Source organism: Eleutherodactylus coqui, chromosome 2 (assembly GCF_035609145.1).
Source record: "Eleutherodactylus coqui strain aEleCoq1 chromosome 2, aEleCoq1.hap1, whole genome shotgun sequence".
NCBI lineage: Eukaryota > Metazoa > Chordata > Amphibia > Anura > Eleutherodactylidae > Eleutherodactylus > Eleutherodactylus coqui.
Genome location: NC_089838.1, coordinates 43,605,418 through 43,626,130, shown reverse-complemented (window position 1 = coordinate 43,626,130; position 20,713 = coordinate 43,605,418). Strand labels below are relative to the sequence as shown.

Here is a 20,713-nt window from a genome sequence, read left to right as displayed (position 1 = left end):
TCTATACACTTCTGTATGGCCATAATAATGCACTTTGTAATGTACATTGCGCATTAATTATGAGCCATACAGAAGTTATAAAAAGTTTTTTACTTACCTGCTCCGTTGCTGGCGTCCTCGTTCCCATGGAGCCGACTAATTTTCGCCCTCCGATGGCCAAATTAGCCGCGCTTGCGCAGTCCGGGTCTTCTGCTCTCTTCAATGGAGCCGCTCGTGCAGAATGCCGGCTCCGTGTAGCTCCGCCCCGTCACGTGCCGATTCCAGCCAATCAGGAGGCTGGAATCGGCAATGGACCGCACAGAAGAGCTGCGGTCCACGGAGGGAGCAGACCCCGGCGGCCATCTTCAGCAGGTAAGTATGAAGACGCCGGACCGCCGGGATTCAGGTAAGCGCTGAGCGGTTTGTTTTTTTTAACCCCTGCATCGGTGTTGTCTCGCGCCGAACCCCCCGGGGGGGGGGGGTTAAAAAAAACAAACCCGTTTCGGCGCGGGACAACCCCTTTAAGCCCTTGTGTACATCCAGCCAACAGACATTCCCACACTGGGAAGAGGACTCTTAAGTTTATTCCCTCCTATGACTGAATATAACAAAGTAGCTCTTACATCACAGACGGATATGATCCAGACTTGAACTAATAACCTCGCTGACCAAAAACAATGTTTACTTTGTATCAGTTAATGTGCTGCTTAATTACACAGGAAGGCCAAGGTTCTCGATACATAAACCCAAAGATGGAAGCAGCAGTAAAACTAGAATTGTTCCAATGATTTACATGCAAATCATTTAGCCCGTTTGTAGAAAGGGATTAGCGACTTTCCGTTTAAAGCGTCATTGGATTTGATATAAGCTTCACTTCAGGCAGCAATTAAGTTGCACGCTGCTTGTTAACTGCAAGTTATAAATCATTTTCTCAAGACTTTTGTGCAAGTAAAAGGATCCAAGATAAACAGAGATCCCGCTTGTCAAAGAATGTGAATTATGCTTCTAGAGCATTAAGTATGCGTTTCGCAAAGCCGTCCTTTACTCAAGTATATTCCGTGTTAATACATTGAGACGTGAAGCATTTTATTATTAGTTCATTCTAGCACAATGCCTGTATGACTTTCTACTAGTTTAACCCCTTTACGGCCACAGATTTTTTTTTTGCTCCTCTCTTGGTTTTTGCCCCCCTGACTTCCAACAACCAACAAATGTTTTAATTTCCCATCGACACAGCCGTACGTACGAGTGCTTATTTTTTGGTAGGATGAGTTGGCTATTTGGACACACACAGTCAATATTGACCACAGCATCGAAATAGTTAACTGCCACGATCAGAGGCAACTCATATCGCAGTAGTTGCCGGCAGCTGTCAAAGACTGCTGAGAGTCAGAATAATGCAGCGGACTTGGTTCTTAAGCCCATTCCACACAGCATCCGCGACTACATGACGTATATTTATGTGAAGCAGTCGAAAAGTGGTTAATACTCACGCAATAAATGCTGGTAAACTACATAATACATGTACACCTAACATGGTTGAGGCCAAAAAAGGCTTACACGTCCACTGAATGACCCCATTACCCAGATGAGTGGAGGTCGGACTACAAACAGACTGTTCAGATTAATGTTACAGACATGCAGTACAAGTGCCCAAAACAAAAGAAACGTATTCACTGGAGGGGAGACAATATACAGATCTTAACCACACGGGTCTGTTAGGAAGCAGAGACGTTTGACATATTTACTAGTTTTGATTGAAACAGTAAATATGTCAAATATGTCAAAGATGTGCATATTCTTCAAAGGGTCGCGCCTTATTCCCAGTTTTTTGGTCTACACCATTCCATTTCCCTGGGTCATGTCATTGCAACTACCATGTTTCCCAGAAAATAAGACCCTGTCTTATATAAATTTTTGCCCCAAAAGAGGCGCTAGGTCTTATTATACTTACCTATCAGGCTCTGTCCAGTTTCCTCCTGCTCCTCTTCAGAGCTCCGGCGCATGCTTCCCGCAGTCCTTGGAGTTCGAACACCAAGCCCTGGTTAAGGGATTCCTAAATCTTGCCTCCAGAAAGCAATGGCTGTGAGCCGCGGCCAGCCAAATCATAAATCCTGCCTCCAGAACACGATAGCTGTTGACTGGTTCTTCAACTGCTGCTCAGCCAATCAATGCAGCACACAAACCACATACACAAATATTGATGGCTGTGAGTGGCTGAGCAGCGGTCAAAGAACCAATCAATGCAGAGCTGGATGAACCAATCACAGCTATCGCTTTCTGAAGGTGGGATTTATGAATCTTAGGAAGAGTGTGCTGGAGTTATGAAGAAGAGTGGGAGGAACCTGGACCGAGTCCGCTAGGTAATGTATTACTTTTTTTGGATGTGGGATTTAATTAGGACTTATTTTCGGGGTAGAACTCATATTTCAAGCCTCCTCGAAAATCCGGCTAAGGCTTATTTTCGAGGGGCACGTCCGATTTTTGCGGAAGCACAGTACATAACTGTGAGGCTAACAAAGTCCTAAATCAGTGGGTTGAGATTTCCATAACTTCAAACCTCAACATACAGGAAGGAACATTAAAAAGGAAATCATCTCTTACCTGATAGACCACTTTGGGAAAGGGAAGGAGGTCTTAGACTGGGGTTATCGGACTCCATTTTTCACAGTGGCGCTCTAATATTCAATACTTCACTAAGTGCCTTATGTTAAAATTCACTTGCATGAGGTCTTCCTAGATGTCACTAAACAAGTGATAAACAATATACGGCTTGCCCGAAATACATTAAAACCGAATTTCCTAAAATGCTTCTCAGCAAAGCTCCATCTGATTTCAATAAAGCCCAAACCTAATGAACTTCATTCCAGCTCATTAAGACAACAATGTCATTTTACTAAACACCCTATTATTTGACTCGGAGCCTACAAACGTTTCTAAAACCCCAAAGCAAAACATTTGTTAGAAGTCTAAAATGTATTCAGGGTGGGAAAAACTAAACCTAAAATTACACACTGAAATAATTGAATAATTGAACGTTATAAAACTGGGATGGATGATCCAAAAGAAAAAAATACTGCGACTTGAAATAAATGTATTTATCCTATGACATGCCAAGTGGTAAATGAATGCAGCTGTTCATCCATATCACAGCAAGGATAGGGTCCATATATCCCCCTCAGATATCAACATACCACCTAAACGGAGGAGAAAAGTATGAGAAGGGCGTGAGGACCGGAGTTTGGGAAATATTGCTCTACAGCAAGGTACAAAGGTTATACAGCTCATAACTAACCGGACATCACATGACAGCGGATTCTACGCTGGACTCTACGTAATGAGAGCCATTGCGGCCAAATGGGAAGGGGGTCTAAGGGGGAGGAGTGGGGGATGACAAAGGAGTCAGCAGGGATGTAGCTGTAAAGTTTGCGGCCTGTCTCAATTGTTAGATGAGCTAACAAGTTTAATACTTTCCTCTAAATGTCAAAAGGAAACTATTTAAACCTGTAGGTCGTCTTAGGAGTCTTAAAAAAGTGGCCGAGTATGGCCAAAAATAAAATTATGCACCACCTACCATTCAGATCTGTCCCCCATCCCTGCACAGCCACCCTGATATTTGTAGCTCTAGTCCCCACAGCTTCTCCAACGACGACGTGCCAATCATCATTCATCTGACCGCTGAGGTTATGTTTGGATGAACAGAATGCGACTGCTGAAGCCAGTGATTGGATGCAGCGATCACATGAAACATGAGTAGAATGTTACTGCTGCAGAAGTTTTTGGGACTGGGACCGGAACCGGTTGTGCTGGATGGGGGACACATCTAACTGGTGAACAGCGCAGTTATTTTGTATGATGTCCAGCACATTTTTTTTTTTGTGACTCTTAAAAAACCATCTAAATAAAACATCTGTACAGAAGTAAGAGCAAGGCTTTAAAGCGTACCCAAGTTTTCAACAAGTTTTCTAAAATATAACAGGTTCTCCTTACCCGCTCATTTGCTGCCGTTTGCACCCCATTTTATGTCTCCAAGTTCCGATTTTCAGGTGGTGTTAGCCATTTTTCTGTTGCCCTGCTGTTTACAATACACTTTCAGGTAGGGGGCATGTAGCAAGCCTAGATTTCTGCAAGTCGTTCACCGTTCTGCACTTCCTTGCTGTTACCATGCAGCGGTTGCTGGTCCTCCCAGGGCGGCGGTGTGCGGTTTCCTGCGGTCGGGCCGCGTCCCCTAGGGTTGTTGTCTGGCTGCCTGGCCGGCGTGGTGCTGGTGGCGCGCAGTGCAGTGCGCGCACCTGTGAGTGCAGCTGCCGTGCACGAGCTCCCTTTTGTTGTTTTCTGTTGGGAGCTGGCTGTCTCCCTCTCTCCGCCCCTGGGCGGAGGATTTTGTTTAAAGGTCGGGCAGACACTTGCAATCACTGCCAGTTATGGGTTTCCCTCAGTGTGCTAGCTAGTCTGCCTCAGTTGGTCTCCTGCTTCTGTCATCTTGTCTGCTATACTTTGCTATTTTCTGCCAGGTTCTTGCATCTGCCTCAGTTCTGCTTAGTATTGCTTGTGTTGGTTATTTACATCTGCCTTTCCTGTCAGTGTTCTACCCTTTCCATCCTGGTACGCCAGCATCCCTTTTTCTGTCCCTAGTGAGAGAAGGGACCGCCACCCAGTTGCCCACCTGGGGTTAGCCAGGGACAGGGGTTGTGGGTGAGATCTAGGGCACCCGGGCTGGCGTATCAAGGGTAGTATACCGTAACATAATAACTAGCCCTTAAAATTGCTCTCCAATGGAGGCTATGAGTACCCTCGCAAGTCAGTTGCAGGATTTAGTGGACGTGATCCAAAACCTGTCCGGTTGTATGGTGGCCTAGGAGGAGCTGGAGTTAGTGCATGCTTCTACCGCCCCTTCTATTCCTGAGCCCAAGTGTCCGCTTCCTGAGGTATTTTCAGGGGAGAGGAGCAAGTTTTTTGTCAGCAGGCATGTAGATTGTATTTTCGGATGCGGCCCCGCTCCTCCAGCTGAGAATCCCAAAAAGTTGGTTTGATTATGTCCTTACTTCGGGGTTCCCCCCAGACATGGGCATACTCCTCACCCGAGAGTTCGGCTTGCCTGCAGTCAGTTGATTTGTTTTTTCAGGAACTTGGAGGTATTTTTGATGAGCCGGACCGTGCGGGGTTGGCGGTATCTCATCTCATGTCTCTACGTCAGGGGCAACAGTGGGCAGAGGACTATTGCTCTAAATTTAGACTCTATGCAGGTGAAACCTCTTGAAACGTTGGCGCCCTTAAAGATGTGTTTTTGTTGGGTCTTTCGGACGCTGTCAAGGATCTACTCATTTCTCATCCTGCTCCCGTGACACTCAATGATGCGATGGAATTGGCGGTTAAAGCTAACAGAAGGCCGAGATCTAGAAAAGAGGAACGTCAGACCCGTAGGGCTATGGAATCCAGCAGACCCGCTCCCATGTCTCCCATGCCAACTTCTGGTGCCGAGCCTATGGAAGTGGACCAGCTAAGTCCCGAGGAACGGCGATGGTTCCGGATGATTCATCGTCTCTGCCTCGATTGTGGGAAAGCCGGACATCGTGTAGCGACCTGTCCTCAGAAGTGTCTAAAACATCAGTCCGAACCAGCGGAAAACTTCAGATCCTAGGTGATTTTTGGGAGGATCGCCTGGGACAGGTGCTCCCTAAGTTGTTGGTGTCTTGTCAGATTGGCTTCTGGAATTTCAGTCGGTCTGGTCAAGCTTTTATTGATTCGGGGGCTGCCGCCAATTTGATTAATTTAAGTTTTGACAGACCTCTGATGACTGAATTCTCGGCGTTAAAGATTCCCATATGCTTCACTAGTATTGATTCAACCCCTGTCTGCAGGTGTTGTACAATGGAGGACTCCCATTTTACAGTTCACAGTGGGTGTCCTCCATTCTGACGAGCTGCCGTTCTTGGTAATGGAAATGATGTCCGTTGATGTAGTGCTTGGTATGCCCTGGTTGGCACTGCACAATCCCCGATTTGATTGGTCCACTCAGGAATTGACACATTGGGGGTTGTCCTGTCATAGTCACTTAGCTACTATATCCATGTGTTCAGCAGATACCATACTTATTCCTGAGTATGTGTGATTTTCATGACGTATTTTCTAAGAAACTGTCTGAGACTTTGCCTCCCCATAGAAAGTGGGACTGTGGTATTGATTTGATCCCCGACAGTCCCATCCCTAAGGGAGCCATTTTGAATTTGTCTGGGCGCGAGCACGAAGCCCTTAACTCCTATATTTCGGAGTCTCTGGCCAAACGACACATCAGGCCGTCCAGGTCCCCTGCCGGGGCAGGCCTCTTTGTAGAGAAGAAGGATGGGACATTGAGGCCTTGTGTGGATTAAATCAGGCTTTGAATAAAATTACAGTGAAGAACCAGTGCTCCTTGCCCCCGATTTATTGAATCAGGTGGTAGGGGCCCACTGGTTTTCCAAATTGGACTTAAGGGGGGCTTACAATTTAATACGCATCTGAAAGGGAGATGAGTGGAAGACTGCGTTCGGATATTTTGAATGTCTGCTCATGCCCTTCGGACTTTGTAATGCCCCTGCTGTGTTTCAGGGATTTATGAATGCGGTCTTCCACGACTTCCTGGGGATATTTTTGGTCATATATCTCGATGACATTCTGGTGTATTCCCCAGACTGGGATTCACATGTGCGGCACCTGAGGCTGGTTCTGACCCGTTTGCGTGAGTACCAACTTTTTGTCAAGTTGAAGAAATGCATTTTTAGTACTAAACAAGTGTTTTTCCTTGGTTATGTGCTTTCACCCACGGAGATTCAGATGGAGTCTGATTAAGTGGCGGCAAACTTCCAATGGGTCAGACCAGATAACCTGAAAGCTCTCCAGTGGTTGTTAGGTTTACACCATAAATTCATTAAGAATTATTTTGTTATTACTCAACCCCTGACAGATCTTACCAAGAGGGGTGCCGACTTGGCAAGATGGTCGCCAGAGGCCCTAGAGGCTATTAGTCGTCTCAAAAGGGCGTTTACTGCTGCCCCAGTGCTAGTTCAGCCTGACGTGCGGCGACCGTTCTTCATTGAGGTCGATGCGTCTGAGGTGGGGGCGGGGGCTGTATTGTCTCAGGAAGTCAGTGGAAGATCTGGATATAGTCCATGTGCGTTCTCGCGGAAGTTCAGTTCGGCGGAACATAACTACGACGTTGGTAATCTTGAGTTATTGGCGATTAAGTGGTCTCTAGAAGAGTGGCGTCACCATCTTGAGGGGGCAAGGCATCACATTACCGTGTATACTGATCATAAAAACTTGGTATATCTCGCCAATGCTAAGAGATTCATGGTTCGTCAGGCCAGGTGGGCATTGTTTTTCGCCAGGTTTAACCTCGTCGTTACATATATACCAGGGGAGAAGAACGTGAAGGCAGACGCCCTCTCACGGAGTTTCGGTTCGCCGGTAAATGAAAGTGGCTCCTGAGAATATCTTGGCACCTGGGGTGGTGGTGGCAGCTGTAGAATCTGATCTTGTTCCTCATCTACAAAATTGACAGCAGGACGCTCCCTCGGGGGATAGCCAGGAGTGGAGGAAAGCAGACAGCAACAGGGGTTGTGGGTGAGATCTAGGGCACCCGGGCTGGCGTATCAAGGGCAGTATACCGTAACACTTGCCCTCAATTCCCATGCTACACTGCAATGTCTCTAGTCCAAATCAGCAGTGAGGCAGTATCTGAAGCCTCTCTGCTTTTTACAGGGCAACTGAGGAATTTAAACACATTCTGGTCAAATGGTTAGTAAATCCAGAATAATGTATACACGCTGTAACAGCAGGAGAGGCAGGGATTGTGGAGATCAGTGTCTGCAGATCTGTCAGCCTGCAGCCTCAGAGTGCATGGGAACCGCCTATGAAGATAGCAACAGGAGAGAAGCTGAGGAAACATCCCTGCATCTTAGTTACTACTGAAGAGCTGTACCCAACGACAGAGTGTGGATTTCAGAGAAGTTGAAGGAAAACCCCTAGGGTAGTCACTTCAAAACATGATTTGCAGTAGTAAAGCACCAATATTTATATGCAAGTGTATTACAGAAAAACACAAGTGAGTTGATGAGCACAAGTTCCCTGAAAAGTTAGTGCTCATTTTAAAAAAATGAATCACGCCAGCCGAAGCTTTCCATAGCATTGCTATGGAAAGGGCTGTCCACGAGCGGAGAATCATTAAGATTCTCCACTCGCGGCGGGCAATTCGTAGCATGGGGTGAATTGCCCCGACTCTCCGCGGTCAGCCTATCAGATAGGGCTGACTGGCGGAGATTCGGCGGCGGCTCCTGCTCCGGATCTCTGCAACGCCCGTAGACAGGGGGCCTAAAGCAGCAGAATTATATAGACAACTTATTTACTTACAATTGAAGGGAATCTAACAAAGAAAAACTTTTAAACAGCTCACTTCTTGCAACATTTAAACCCTCCCCGCTTCACATGGAAGTAGCCATCTATAAGCGAGTGATCCTCATCAGTGACCTGCCTATATAAATAGTCTGCACGAGCGCTAACGACTAGCGGCGACGTACCCGCTGATGCCGACAGTCGTCCTGTGTGAACGGGGCATTACATTGTCATTTACAACCAATCAGCCCTCCTCCACCGTGATGCGCTGAGGACTATTGATCGTAGCCTCACAAGGGTAGAACGGCTGGGATAAGAGGCTCTGGTAGGTGCGACTAATATTGCATGCCACTTTATCAAGTCAATGAGCGATTAAATTTGGTAGCAATTATTGCTGGTGGCGCAAACTGTATTTATAAAAAAAAATAAAAACATTGACAATATAGTAAGAATACAAAAGAGTCTAGATTTCCCTATATTAGATTTACTGACTATGTAGCAAATTTTATTCAAAAGTTGCGTTTCTCCAACATGGCGCTACTACATACAGCGCATCTCTGTGATGGAAGTAAAACAACTCCTTATAAACGGAGGGGTCACCATTTATTTGCAGCGGTGTAGAGGAGAAGCGATCGGGCTGATTTGGTTATTTTCCTAAGTTGTAAGTTTCCAGCTCCAGGCACGGGCAGGGAACAGAGCCTTGGTGATCAGTGAAGTTGGGACTACTCCGACATCCTCTGCAGCTATTTATAGGAGCCTCCTTTCATGTGGTACAATGATGTGGATTTTACAAGAGTGAAGCTTAATGGGTTTCATATGGTTCATCGTCAAAGACCAACTCATCTCGAGGAGAGAAAACCAGGCAGCGGCGGTTCCAGTGCTAGCCAAGCCCTTCTGTCCTGAAGATGTGAGTGCAGAAACTGTGACGGCCTGCAGACCATTCCTAATCATGTAATATAGTACTGTCTAGTCAAAAGATTAGACAAAAAGGTCTTCTGGTATGAAGCCTGCAGATCTTTAGCCTAGTCTTATCTATAGGCCATGCCTGGTCTTCAATATATATTACAGAAAACCCCATATAGGCTGCTGCATATACATATATACTAGAATTGTCCCTTTATTAAAGAGGGTTTCTAATTAGATGCTATATTAAGTGTAGAATGCAGTTTAGGCCGTCTGCACACGGGCAAATTTGCATTGTGGAGTCCACAGTGGGCATCCGCCTCTAGACTCCACAGCAAATACCCCCCCAATAGCATCCTATGGAAATATGGGATTTCATCTCCACAAGCGGAAATAGAATGCGATTTTCAGCTCGCGGAGGAGAAATTGCGGCATGCTGAGAACCTGTGCGGGTTACGCACAGACAGCTTCCATTGAAGTTTATAGAAGCAGTCCGTCCGGCAGCACTTCCGCAGCGCGCACTGCAGAATTGTTGTGGGATCCGCGTCATCACCTAGCACCAGCGCCTACTGCACAAGCATGGCGGAGGACCGGCCAGCAAATCTGCAGCGCAGAAAGATAACGCGAGACAGGTACAAAAGGGGGCACCGGGTCGCTGCAGGAATCCTGCATGTGGGGTCCTACCCGCCCGTGTGCAGGCGGCCTTAACGAAGTTCTCCAGCTTTTAAAAATTGATTACCTATATATAGGATAGGTAATCAATAGCTGATCGGCAGTAGACACCACCTGGGCTCCCAGACAATAAGCCATTTGCCAAGCCCGCAGTCACCCTGTATGCGGCAAGAAGTACCTGCAATACTACACCGCCAACTGCACAATATACAGAGCCATCTGCTTCTTTGCTCCATACATGACCGACAACATGGCATTCTGCATGGCAGACCGTCCCAATCAGCTTATGATGACCTGTCCAGTGGATAGGTCATCAATTTTTAACAGCTGGACTATCCCTTTAACCCTTTCCAATCTACTGTCTGACATCTGAAGACATTCTGATTGAAGTCTGTACAGCTCCGATGTCGGAAGACGTCCGGCAGGGTATTCTTACTGTATATTACTGGCCGCTCTGTTGTCGGGGGCCTCTCCAGCATGTCCCATACCGCAGTACTGGCTCTAGCCAGCAGACGGCACCATTGTATAATGGGAGAATGAGGAAGCCCTGAATCCAAAATTGGATTGCGAAGGGTTAATATTTTCTTTTATTCAATTTTCATAAATCTACCCCATTGTTTTCTGCAAACCCGCCCATCCCCCACTCCACAGTCTGGCAGAAATGCTGCCATCGGTCAGTCCACATTCCAGTGCAAATGCTATATATGACAATATATAGGCAGTCCTTTATTCCCAGTGCACATAAAGCTCAACCAGAATGCAGGACAACCTGGGACCACCTTATAAAGGACCAGTGACAAGTGCCTCAGTATAAAGCCCTCCACCAATGTATTACTTGCAGTCGGTTCTAGGGATTCCCAACGTTTTCATTTTCAAATGACTCAAGTATGATGTGTGGTTTCAAACTGAACATTTTCCTTTTTATGTGTGCCACATCCCTGAATCTGTGTTTATACACGGCCATGCCAAACGCAAACCACAGTCAACATAAAGCTTACTTCCCAGCTCTGCCAGCGGTATGTACATGCCCGCTGCACCTGGGGCGCTGAGACTTCACAAATGTAACTAGTGGATTATTTACTTAGGACGACAGGATTGTAGCGCCTGCAGTAGATGGAGCCCCGTCTATAGAGGTGCCGGCATTCCATACGTGTAGCACAAACGCTGCACTCCCCCCATCGCAAGCCGGAACGGGACAGCCAGAGTCTGTAATCTTATTTTTAGGAAGAGGCCGATGAGTTTGGGAATCCAACAGGCGAGGCATGAAGTATCAGCGTTACTCATGACAAGTAAACAGTCTCCAGGTTTGGTTTTCCAGGACAGTAAATAAATGAAGTAATCGGACCGACTCCTGCGGGCAACACAATACTAACACTTTATTTAAAGCAGTTTCACAAATAGGGATCACAGACTCCTTGCAAGATGACTTAAGGTGCCCATACACCTTTCATAGCTGTTTGCTAAAGACAGCTACTTCTTCCAACCCCTCCATACCCATGACTGCTGAGTGATCAGGTGTTATCTATGGGCAGGAGGAGATAAGCTGCTGCCAAACATCTGGCAGTGGCTTATCTCCAGGAAAAAACAAAAGGTTAAACGTTATCCCCCATCAAAGAGATTGTGGAGAACAGTCTGCTCAGTTGGGGCCTGACCACTGGAATCCCACGGATCATCAGAATGGGGGGCCCATTTCCCCCTGTATGAATAAAGCACCAGTTGAGCACACACGCTGCCACTCTCACTCATCTCTATAGGACTTGCTGGAGAAAACCAAGTACAAGTTGAAACTGTCCCTAAAGGGACAGGGAGCAAGGAAATTATTCCCCACCAGTAAATGTATTGCATATTCATAAACTATAAACTATAGCAACAGAAAGAAGCTGAAACAATACTCGTGAAAAACGGTCTACTTAGGACAGGTGCTGAGGATCATGGGATAAACAGGCTCTTGCAAAAAAAAAAAAAAAAAACAGTTCTTAGGAGTTCATGGGTGCCCAATTGACAAGGACGGATTTGATTTACGGAACCCGTGGCGTGGGAGATCGGCAAATCAAGCCACCCATAGGGATGCATGGGCGCCCGCAGAACAGCAAAAAACGTGGATGTGAATTTTTCCTAGCGTGCGGGTCACGTGTGGGAACAAATCGCAGCATGCTTTATTTTCCTGCGGATCCCGCAGGGACAGCTTCCATCGAAGTCAATGGAAGCCATCCGGTCTGCGGCACACCCCAGCTGTCACTGCGGACGTGCCGGATACGCGGGAAAGCAGGAGATTCAAAATCTTGGGCGTGCGCTTCAGTCAGCGTGTCCGGACGCATCTGCTGTACTGAAGAAAGAAGATCTGGCCGCGACGGAGGAGACGCACGCTGGATCCGGAGAGGCAAGATCCTGTGTTTTTATGCTCATGTCTGCGGGCACGGGTGGATTCCAATGCGGTATTCAGCAGCAGAATCCGTGCGTGCCCGCGTGCACAAGGCCTTAAGCCAAATACTTCGTATCCAAGTGTTTTATTAGCATATTTAATAACTAGGAGCGTCTTCTCAAGCAGAAGGAAATAAATGAATGTGTGCAGTGGATCGCTTTTTCATCTATTGGTGGACAAGCTCTATACAAGACGCCTCCACCACACAATCAAAGAGATTTCACCATGTTAATAGTTTGTGAGCGGCTGCATTATTGGAATGCGAGAAGCTGGATGGTCATATCAATGAACTGCCCGCCAAATGGGCTGTTCAGACCAGACTGTTAGGTGGGTGTTGGGACCGGTGGATGCATGAGACCGCGCACACAACAACTGCTCAGGACGCCAGGAAAGAGGATTGTCTGATCGACCGACAAGCACCAGCAACTCCAACTGTTTCATTGCCCGCCATCCAGAGACAGGTGGCACCATTGTTACAGGCCCGTGTCTGTTAGAACCATTTCCAGGCGATTGGCTTTAGGACTTTTGGTCCGACTGCACCCATTAGGTCTACTGCTTTTGAGATCCACTCACCGTCACCTCCATTTACAGTGGTGTCATAAATGCTGAAACAGGACTGTTAGAGTGGAACTGGGTAGTCTTCAGCGAAGAAGTCAGCTTTAGTTTGGGCACGGATGATGGCAGTGTTAGTGTCTGGAGACCTTGGGGTGATGCTCTGGGAGGCCATCACATAGGATAGTAGGTCCCTCCTAGTAGTGGTACGAGGGACAATGACAGCTCGGCAATATGTTTAGGACATCCTACAGCACACAGCAAGTGTGTCTGTGGCAATGCCTCCCCAACATCACCCGATTGCCTTTAGAACATGTATGGGACCATCTGCGATGCCAACTTCGACGGCCTATGAGTTTTCACGATCTAGAGGCTCAGTTACAGCAGATGTAGAGCGATATACCGCAGGATACTATACTGAACCTGTATACCTCCATGCCCGCCTGTATCACATCTTTATCAAATTATAAGTTTGCTCTGATATCGTAAGCACTAATTTCAACACAATCAAATATACAAAGTGTCATTGGATTCCGACAACGTCTTCTAGGTGCTTTATTTTTAAGACCAGGGGTGTATATGAAGACGAACTTCATGGAAAGGATACAGCCCAAAGTTAAAGTAATGTCGATCAAGTAGTTACATAAATAGAATTAGTCATTTTGTACCCCAAGATTAGATCATGTAATCTGCCACCTCACAGCACAGACCTTTTACAGAAGTATGTCCAGCTCCAGCACCAAAAAAAAAAGAGTGTTTGGAGAGAAAGCAGATAGCACGACCCCTCTGTAGTACTTAGTGTTGGTAATTGCAGGTGAAGCACCCATTAAAATCAATTAACTGAGTTTGATACGCTATTTCATTCATGTAATGAGTTCCAAATTGAGGGGAAAAAAAAAAAGGCAAACCTGATGCCTTTTTGAACAATGACCAAACCGGCTCCTGTCAGGTGACTGGAGGTCTAAGGATAGGTGTACCAAGACACTGGGAGCTTTCCTTGCGCATATTGTACTGTGAAGAGAAGCCCAACAGCAACCGGCATGCTCTTCAGTTACGGTGCGCCGCAGCATTTATTCCACACCGGTCTAAAACTTTTGCAAAGTGTTTTAAAACTAGAAGTGTTCGATAGTTTGTTTTTGTCAATTCACTAAAGGAACATGGAGTGAGCAAAAAGAGGAATGTAAATCAGACCAGCATTTGCTGGGACCACCCTTTGCCTTCACATCAGCATTACATTCTTCCAGGTACTCTTCACCAAGTGTTTGAAGGACTTCGTCAGGGAGGTTGTACCAAGCATCTTGGAGAACGAACCCCAAATCTGTCTCTCAGACAGACTTGGTAATGTTTCCCACAGAGCCCCGATCTCATCATCACTTCCAGGACTCCTTGTTCTTTTACGCAGATATACGCCAGGAAATAGAGCATGCTACAAACGATTTCTCTTGCACATTATAACCAGGGTCCACTCACAGTTCAAATGCAGGTGTGCATGAAAGAATGAAAGTCCATAGACTTGTATTGCCTTCATTTACCGCGTGTTATGCACAGAAAATATGCATGCGTAATATACATGGTGAGAATATGCCCGTGTGAAAGAGCCTTTAGGCTGCTTAACCTAGTTTCTACGTTGAAGGTATGGCTTTTTAGATGCAAACCCTTCCGGACAGACTTCTCTGACCAGCAGATGGGTGTACCGGGGTCCCTCTAGAAGGGAAGTAAGCATGATGCATCTTTCATTTGCCGCACTATGTTTCCTTGGTGATCACTGTATCTACGGTCCTTGACGTTGCCCATTTCTTTGTGCTACTTCAAAAGAGCTTGAACAGCATATCTCAAAACCCTAGACTGCTTTGAAATCTTGGCCAGTGAGACACCTTGCTGATGCGGTATAATTACCTTGTGTCATGTTGCTGTGCTCAGTCTTCCATGGTCTATGACACGAAACTGTCTTCCACAACCTCACCTTTGTAAAATGTTCCTGCGCTCTTGGTGTGAGTAGAAACAAACATAAAAGGTGGGAATATAAAACCTACTCACTTTCAATGTTGAAAAGGGAGGCTACATTGTGTAATAAAGACCTCTGAAACACGTTGCATGCATTCCTTGTGAAACCCGTATTGTCCAGATTTCTTTATTCCATTGAACAGAAGTGTTTTCACTCTACAACAAGATCCATGTATCCAGCTTGTGACTTTATAGACGTAAACCTGGATAGTTGGAGGTCTGCAGGTATGTGCAGACTCCTCACCAACAGAGAATAAGTTTTATCTTCCCACCTGCTTTTTCTTTTTGCCTAATCACATACCAGGAGCGGAAGGAACTTTTTTTTCCTGTATTTGCAACCAAAGCACCGGCGAGCCCTGGACCCTTTCCGGTGACGCTCTCCTTGTGAACTTGGCTTTTCACAGGGATTCAATGGCAGATAATGATTTGATTTTGATTTCCCTTATGTTCAATAACTTGGTTTATTTTTGTTAATTAACAAAAATAAAACTATTAACACTTCTATTTTTGAAAGCAATTTTTACTTTACAATATTTTTCCTCCCCTGCCTAAGGCCCCCTGTCCACGGGTGTTGCAAAGTCCAGCGGCAGATCTCCGCGTGGAAGCCGCCGCTCGGGAGCAGGAGCCGCACACGAATCTCTGCCGGTCAATTTGATAGACAGGCTGACCGCGGAGAATCGAGGCAATTCACAGCATGCTGCGAATTGCCTGCCGCAAGCGGAGAATCGCAATGATTCTTCGCTCGTGGACACGGAGCCGTCACTTTCCATAGCAATGCTATGGAAAGCTTCGGCCGACGTGGACAGGGGGACTAAAACTTTTGCACAGTACTGTATATGAAGCGGACAACTGAGTTATTAATATGATGGAAGAACATTATTTAGAATGACTTAAAGAAAAAAAAAAGCGGCTTAAATATAAAGTTATGGTAGACTAAAATAGTGAAATATTGTTTGAATTGATATTCTGTTTTAAGCGAACTTTATTAGACTTCTAGGATATATGAGAGATACGTCAGGTTCAGATGTATTCAGAGTTTTCTGGCTCACCTTTGCTAGACGTATTACATGTTGACATCTTTACTACTTCTAAATGGCATAAATAAATGGATAAATGGGAACTTCTGAAGACTTGATGATGTGTGCAGCACTTCCTCCTCGTAAATCTTCCTGGAAAAGCATATGTTGCGACAGGATGAACATTCCCCGAAGCCGAGATTGGGTTACATGTAACAGCTTTCAAGGTGGCTTAACAAGAATAATGTTTAAACAGGTTCAAACTGCAATGTACGAAACCACCTCAAAGACGGATACATGAAGTAGAAAAGCAATTAATCATCTCCTTCTCCACAATAGGAGATTTCAAGTGATGGACCCCTTGACAGCTACAAGAGTGCATGCTTGCCGATAGGCCTTCAACATGGGATTATACCGCTAATCCGTGCAGCCTACAAACGTTATACTGGCTGCAGGCAATTTCCCTCCCAGCACATCAAGTCACCGTAAAGAAAGGAGGAACACTTGTATGTTATACAACGCAAACAAGAAAAGCAAAAACTAACAAAATTACAATGGTTGGAATGGAGATAAAAGCTACATTTCTAGCAAACAGTAACTAATCTTCACTTTGGTGAATATGGTTTGCAGTGTACTAATAGAGTAACGAGAGGCACAACAGGACCTTGGCTGCTGGAAGCTCACATGTGGAGACAAGGTATGAAAGCAGAATACAGCGGCATGAGAAGTGCGAGGGGCCAGGCTCACGAGCCCCAGAGAGGTGCGAGAGGTCAGGCTCACGAGCCCCAGAGAGGTGCGAGAGGTCAGGCTCACGAGCCCCAGAGAGGTGCGAGAGGTCAGGCTCACGAGCCCCAGAGAGGTGCGAGAGGTCAGGCTCACGAGCCCCAGAGAGGTGCGAGAGGTCAGGCTCACGAGCCCCAGAGAGGTGCGAGAGGTCAGGCTCACGAGCCCCAGAGAGGTGCGAATCAGGATCACCGCTACCGACAAGTTGAGGTGCAATAAGCAGAACATGGAATGGATGGACATAGACAGGTAGGGTATGTAGTGCATTGGTGTTAAAGGGATTTTGTCAGGGAAAAAAAAAAACAAAATAAAATAAATTCAACTTAGCTATTCCTCCCCCGTCAGTCCTATCACATCTTCTCCTGGCACCTGCAGTCCTCCGGGTCACCTCACCTCCAGCCAGCCGAATCCTCTTCCTCCTGTTTTGGAGCGTCCATTCCTGGCAGTCTCCTTCCGGCAGGTCCGTGTAGGTTACGTCACTAAGGACATAACGTTGGCTGCTTAGCATAGAATGCCATGCTGTCTCGCTGCGAGTGTTCATATACTATTGTCGTGAAACAGCACGCGAGCGCAGTCTCTGCATTCCCTGCCAGGCTGTGAACACTTCGCCACTAGTGATGTAACCTACATGGACCTGCCGGAAGGAGACTGCCAAAAATGAATGTTTCATCACAGGAAGAAAAAGAACCAGCCAGCTTGAAGTGAGGTGACCCGAGGGACTGCAGGAGCCAAGAGAAGGTGGGGGGGGGGGGGGGGGGGGGGGAGAAGAAGACTTGGGAGGAATCGGTAAGCATTGATTTTTTTTGCCAGAACCCTTTAATAAAGCCCAACCAACAAAAGGCACTTTTTTGTGAACTCAACGCTGCTCAGTGCATCATACTGAACGGAAATGGAAGTTTTATTACAAAGACTACTAATGGCTGTATGAAATTATATGTAAGCAGGCCATAAGAAAGGTAAAGTTGGGTTGCGGATGGCTTTACAAAAAAGGACAGCTATTGTCCAAATAATTGTCCAACAAGTGCAAGTGATAGTTGTTCCGTGTAATCACAGCCACCAACCGGGGTAATCCGTTCCCTGGCTGCTAGTCATTTTGTTTCAGCTCACCTAAAAATAGTCTCTGGCTGATTAATTATCATCTGCTGTAAACAGGCAATCTTTTTTTTTTTACTTTCAATGACTAGCCAAAAAACCCTTGGCAGGGAGGAGTGTGCTTCAGCGACCATGGGCAAAACTGTCAGAGGAGTGCAGGTTTCTGTTGAATCGTACTCAGGGTGGTGGCGGTGGAGAAACTGGGTGGGAAAGGGTTTCTTAGCACACCCCGGGTTCCCCGATACCCATGCATGGACGGCACTATGTATTGCTGTGGTTCTGAAGACCAAAAGTAGTCCAAAGAGCTACTAGATGGAGGCCTCTAATAAAGTGGCCATTCCGAGTAATGTATAAGTCTGTAGTAGAGCAAATACGCAGCGCTCAGGGGCGAGAATACGCATGTGTCCATGTGAAAGGGGCCCAAGCGGGTATTACCATACAGGCGTGGGGCAGATTGCTCAGAGTCATCAGCAAGTATATGAAATGAGATCCCCATTAAAGGCTATTCCGGTTGTAGATATGAACGGCGTTTGCTTCAAGTTTATCCACAGCCATTAGTCTTATCCTATCCTCCTAAATTGCCACCGTCAGGCCAAACAACCTCAACACATTAAACAGTTAAACATTTTCATTAGGGTTTAATAACTTGGTTTGTTGGAGCGATCCGGTGGTTTAACCCCTCACTTTCAGCTTTATTAGTCCCCAGTGAAGAATAGCAGAAGAGCTGCAGGCAGACGTCATCCGGGGTCATCTGACCAGAATATCTAGCAATATGAACAATTATTAGTTCGTTCTGATTGGGTTTTAAGACTTTAGTAGTCTAAGACTCCAGATTACCAGACCACCCAACATCCGAACTGAAACACAGTCCAGATTATAAATTATTGATTTCAGAGAGGAGAACAATCTGGTGTTGCTTAAGTAAAATCAGACTGATCTATCCATCGTTCTCATGGAGGTTGTAGCCGTCTTGGTCCTTGCCCAGAAAAGCCACATGAAAGCACCTTATTATGTAATTCTGCAGCCTTTTGGGTTGTCCCAAGCATGAATATGGATTACATGCAACAAATGCATCAAGATGCACCCCTGCATAACCGTAATGCATTTCAATGGGCTGCAGGTGGGTCCATGTCCTGTATGCCCCCACAGCCTCCATCCGCTATATGTCACAGCCACAGTGTAGACTTTATGTACACCCTTACGGGGAAGCCTTGCACAATAAAGCTCTATTTTGGGTGCTCTCCAATGCCAAGGGCAGAAATGTGAGCAGAGACTTACGGGCTGCTCTTACTTCCCCTCACAGATATACAATACATATAGGAGGCCAAGAATTCTATAGACAGCAGTTATCGTTCATTCAGATCTATTAGATATCTTTCGTCGTTGCTGCAGATTTAGAATCCGATGCAATGTTTTTCAGATTTCAACCTGTGCGCCCCTTTGTTTCCCCCAAAATCCAGCAGTGGCAGAGGTGCCCGGAAGCCATTCATCTCATCAGATTTGTAGTGGATGTTTGCTGGCATATAATGTCATTCTCTATCATTGCCAGCCAAAGTACCAAAAAACAGATTTCTTTTTAATGGGAGATAGAACGTTGTAAAAGTGGTTCTCCAGGCTGACACCGACGTCTCTCGTTAGACCATTAAAAGGAACGGTCAGTTCAAGTTTTTTCATAAATCATTAGTAGAAGCAAAAAACAAGAAACATTACAACTAGAGATGAGCGAGCGTACTCGGAAAAGCACTACTCGCTCGAGTAATTTGCTTTATCCGAGTATCGCTGTGCTCGTCCCTGAAGATTCGGGTGCCGCTGCGGCTGACAGGTGAGTCGCAGCGGGGAGCAGGGGAGAGCGGGCAGGAGAGAGGGAGAGAAAGATCTTACCTCCGTTCCTCCCCGCTCTCCCCTGCAGCTCCCCGCTCCGTGCCGGCACCCGAATCTTCAGGGACGAGCACAGCGATACTCGGATAAAGCAAATTACTCGAGCGAGTAGTGCTTATCCGAGTACGCTCGCTCATCTCTAATTACAACGTATTTTATTACAGGAACGGGCTCCTTTCTCTTTCTCCACTGGTCAGCTTCCTTGCTGCCAGATATCCTCCCACTTTGCTACAAGCCTCCTGTACGAATAACTCTCAATTCACTGCTAAAATCCATCTTCAGCAACACCAGGTAGCAGCTCACTGAGGGATCAGGTTATTTGCCACCCATGGAAGTCTACGGAGAGGAGGAGTGCGAATAGCACAGCGATTATCAGCAACAGTGCTGTGCATACTGCAGAGGCACAGGGTCGCATCCTGCTGCGCGGATCTCAGTCTGAATCCGACCCAGCCGTCTGCATTCGGCCTTACTGAGATCCGCAGCCTCCATTCACTGAACGAGTGTCGCTCCGGTGATAGTCGTTGGGAGAGCTGGCGGCTGCTCATGAACAGACCGTTCTCTTGTGTTAAGGTACCTTTAGCAATGTATCCCTTCAAAGAGGCAATCCTGGCCACCGATACTGCAGGGAGTTGCAGCATGGACTCAGAGCTGTATTGCAGTTTCTTGCACAGCGGGTGGCCAGGAGCGCCCTCTGCAGAGCACACAGTGCTAAAGCAGGATTGTAGCCCCTTTACCCCCAGTATCCAGCAGGACACCCACTGATCAGAAAGGGATGGCATGTCCTAACAATATGCAACCCCTCCCTGTTGTGTGAATGACCCTTTTGGGGCTCCGATGCCCTTCGCACTAATTTCAATCTCCCTCTATATTTTGTGTTAGTGACCATAGGAATATACAAGTTGCTCTGACAGACTTACCAGTGTAGACATAGAGCCGTTAGAGAGATAAGGATCAGACAGCATGAGGAATGGATAACTGGAATATCCCGAACCCTTATACATGGGCTCTTCGTGATGTTTAATGCCTACAGGAATATGAAAAA

At 46.4% G+C, this 20,713-nt stretch overlaps 1 protein-coding gene across 7 annotated transcripts in view; it reads right to left on the bottom strand.

The window, feature by feature from the left end:
* Positions 1-20,713, bottom strand: part of LOC136611258 (transcription factor 7-like) — a 112,354-nt gene that overhangs the window by 78,899 nt on the left and 12,742 nt on the right. For all 7 annotated transcript variants that reach the window (XM_066590697.1, XM_066590698.1, XM_066590699.1 and 4 more), the window contains one exon: positions 20,589-20,695. In XM_066590697.1, coding sequence (XP_066446794.1) covers positions 20,589-20,695 — 107 coding nt within the window. The remainder of the gene's footprint in view (positions 1-20,588; positions 20,696-20,713) is intronic.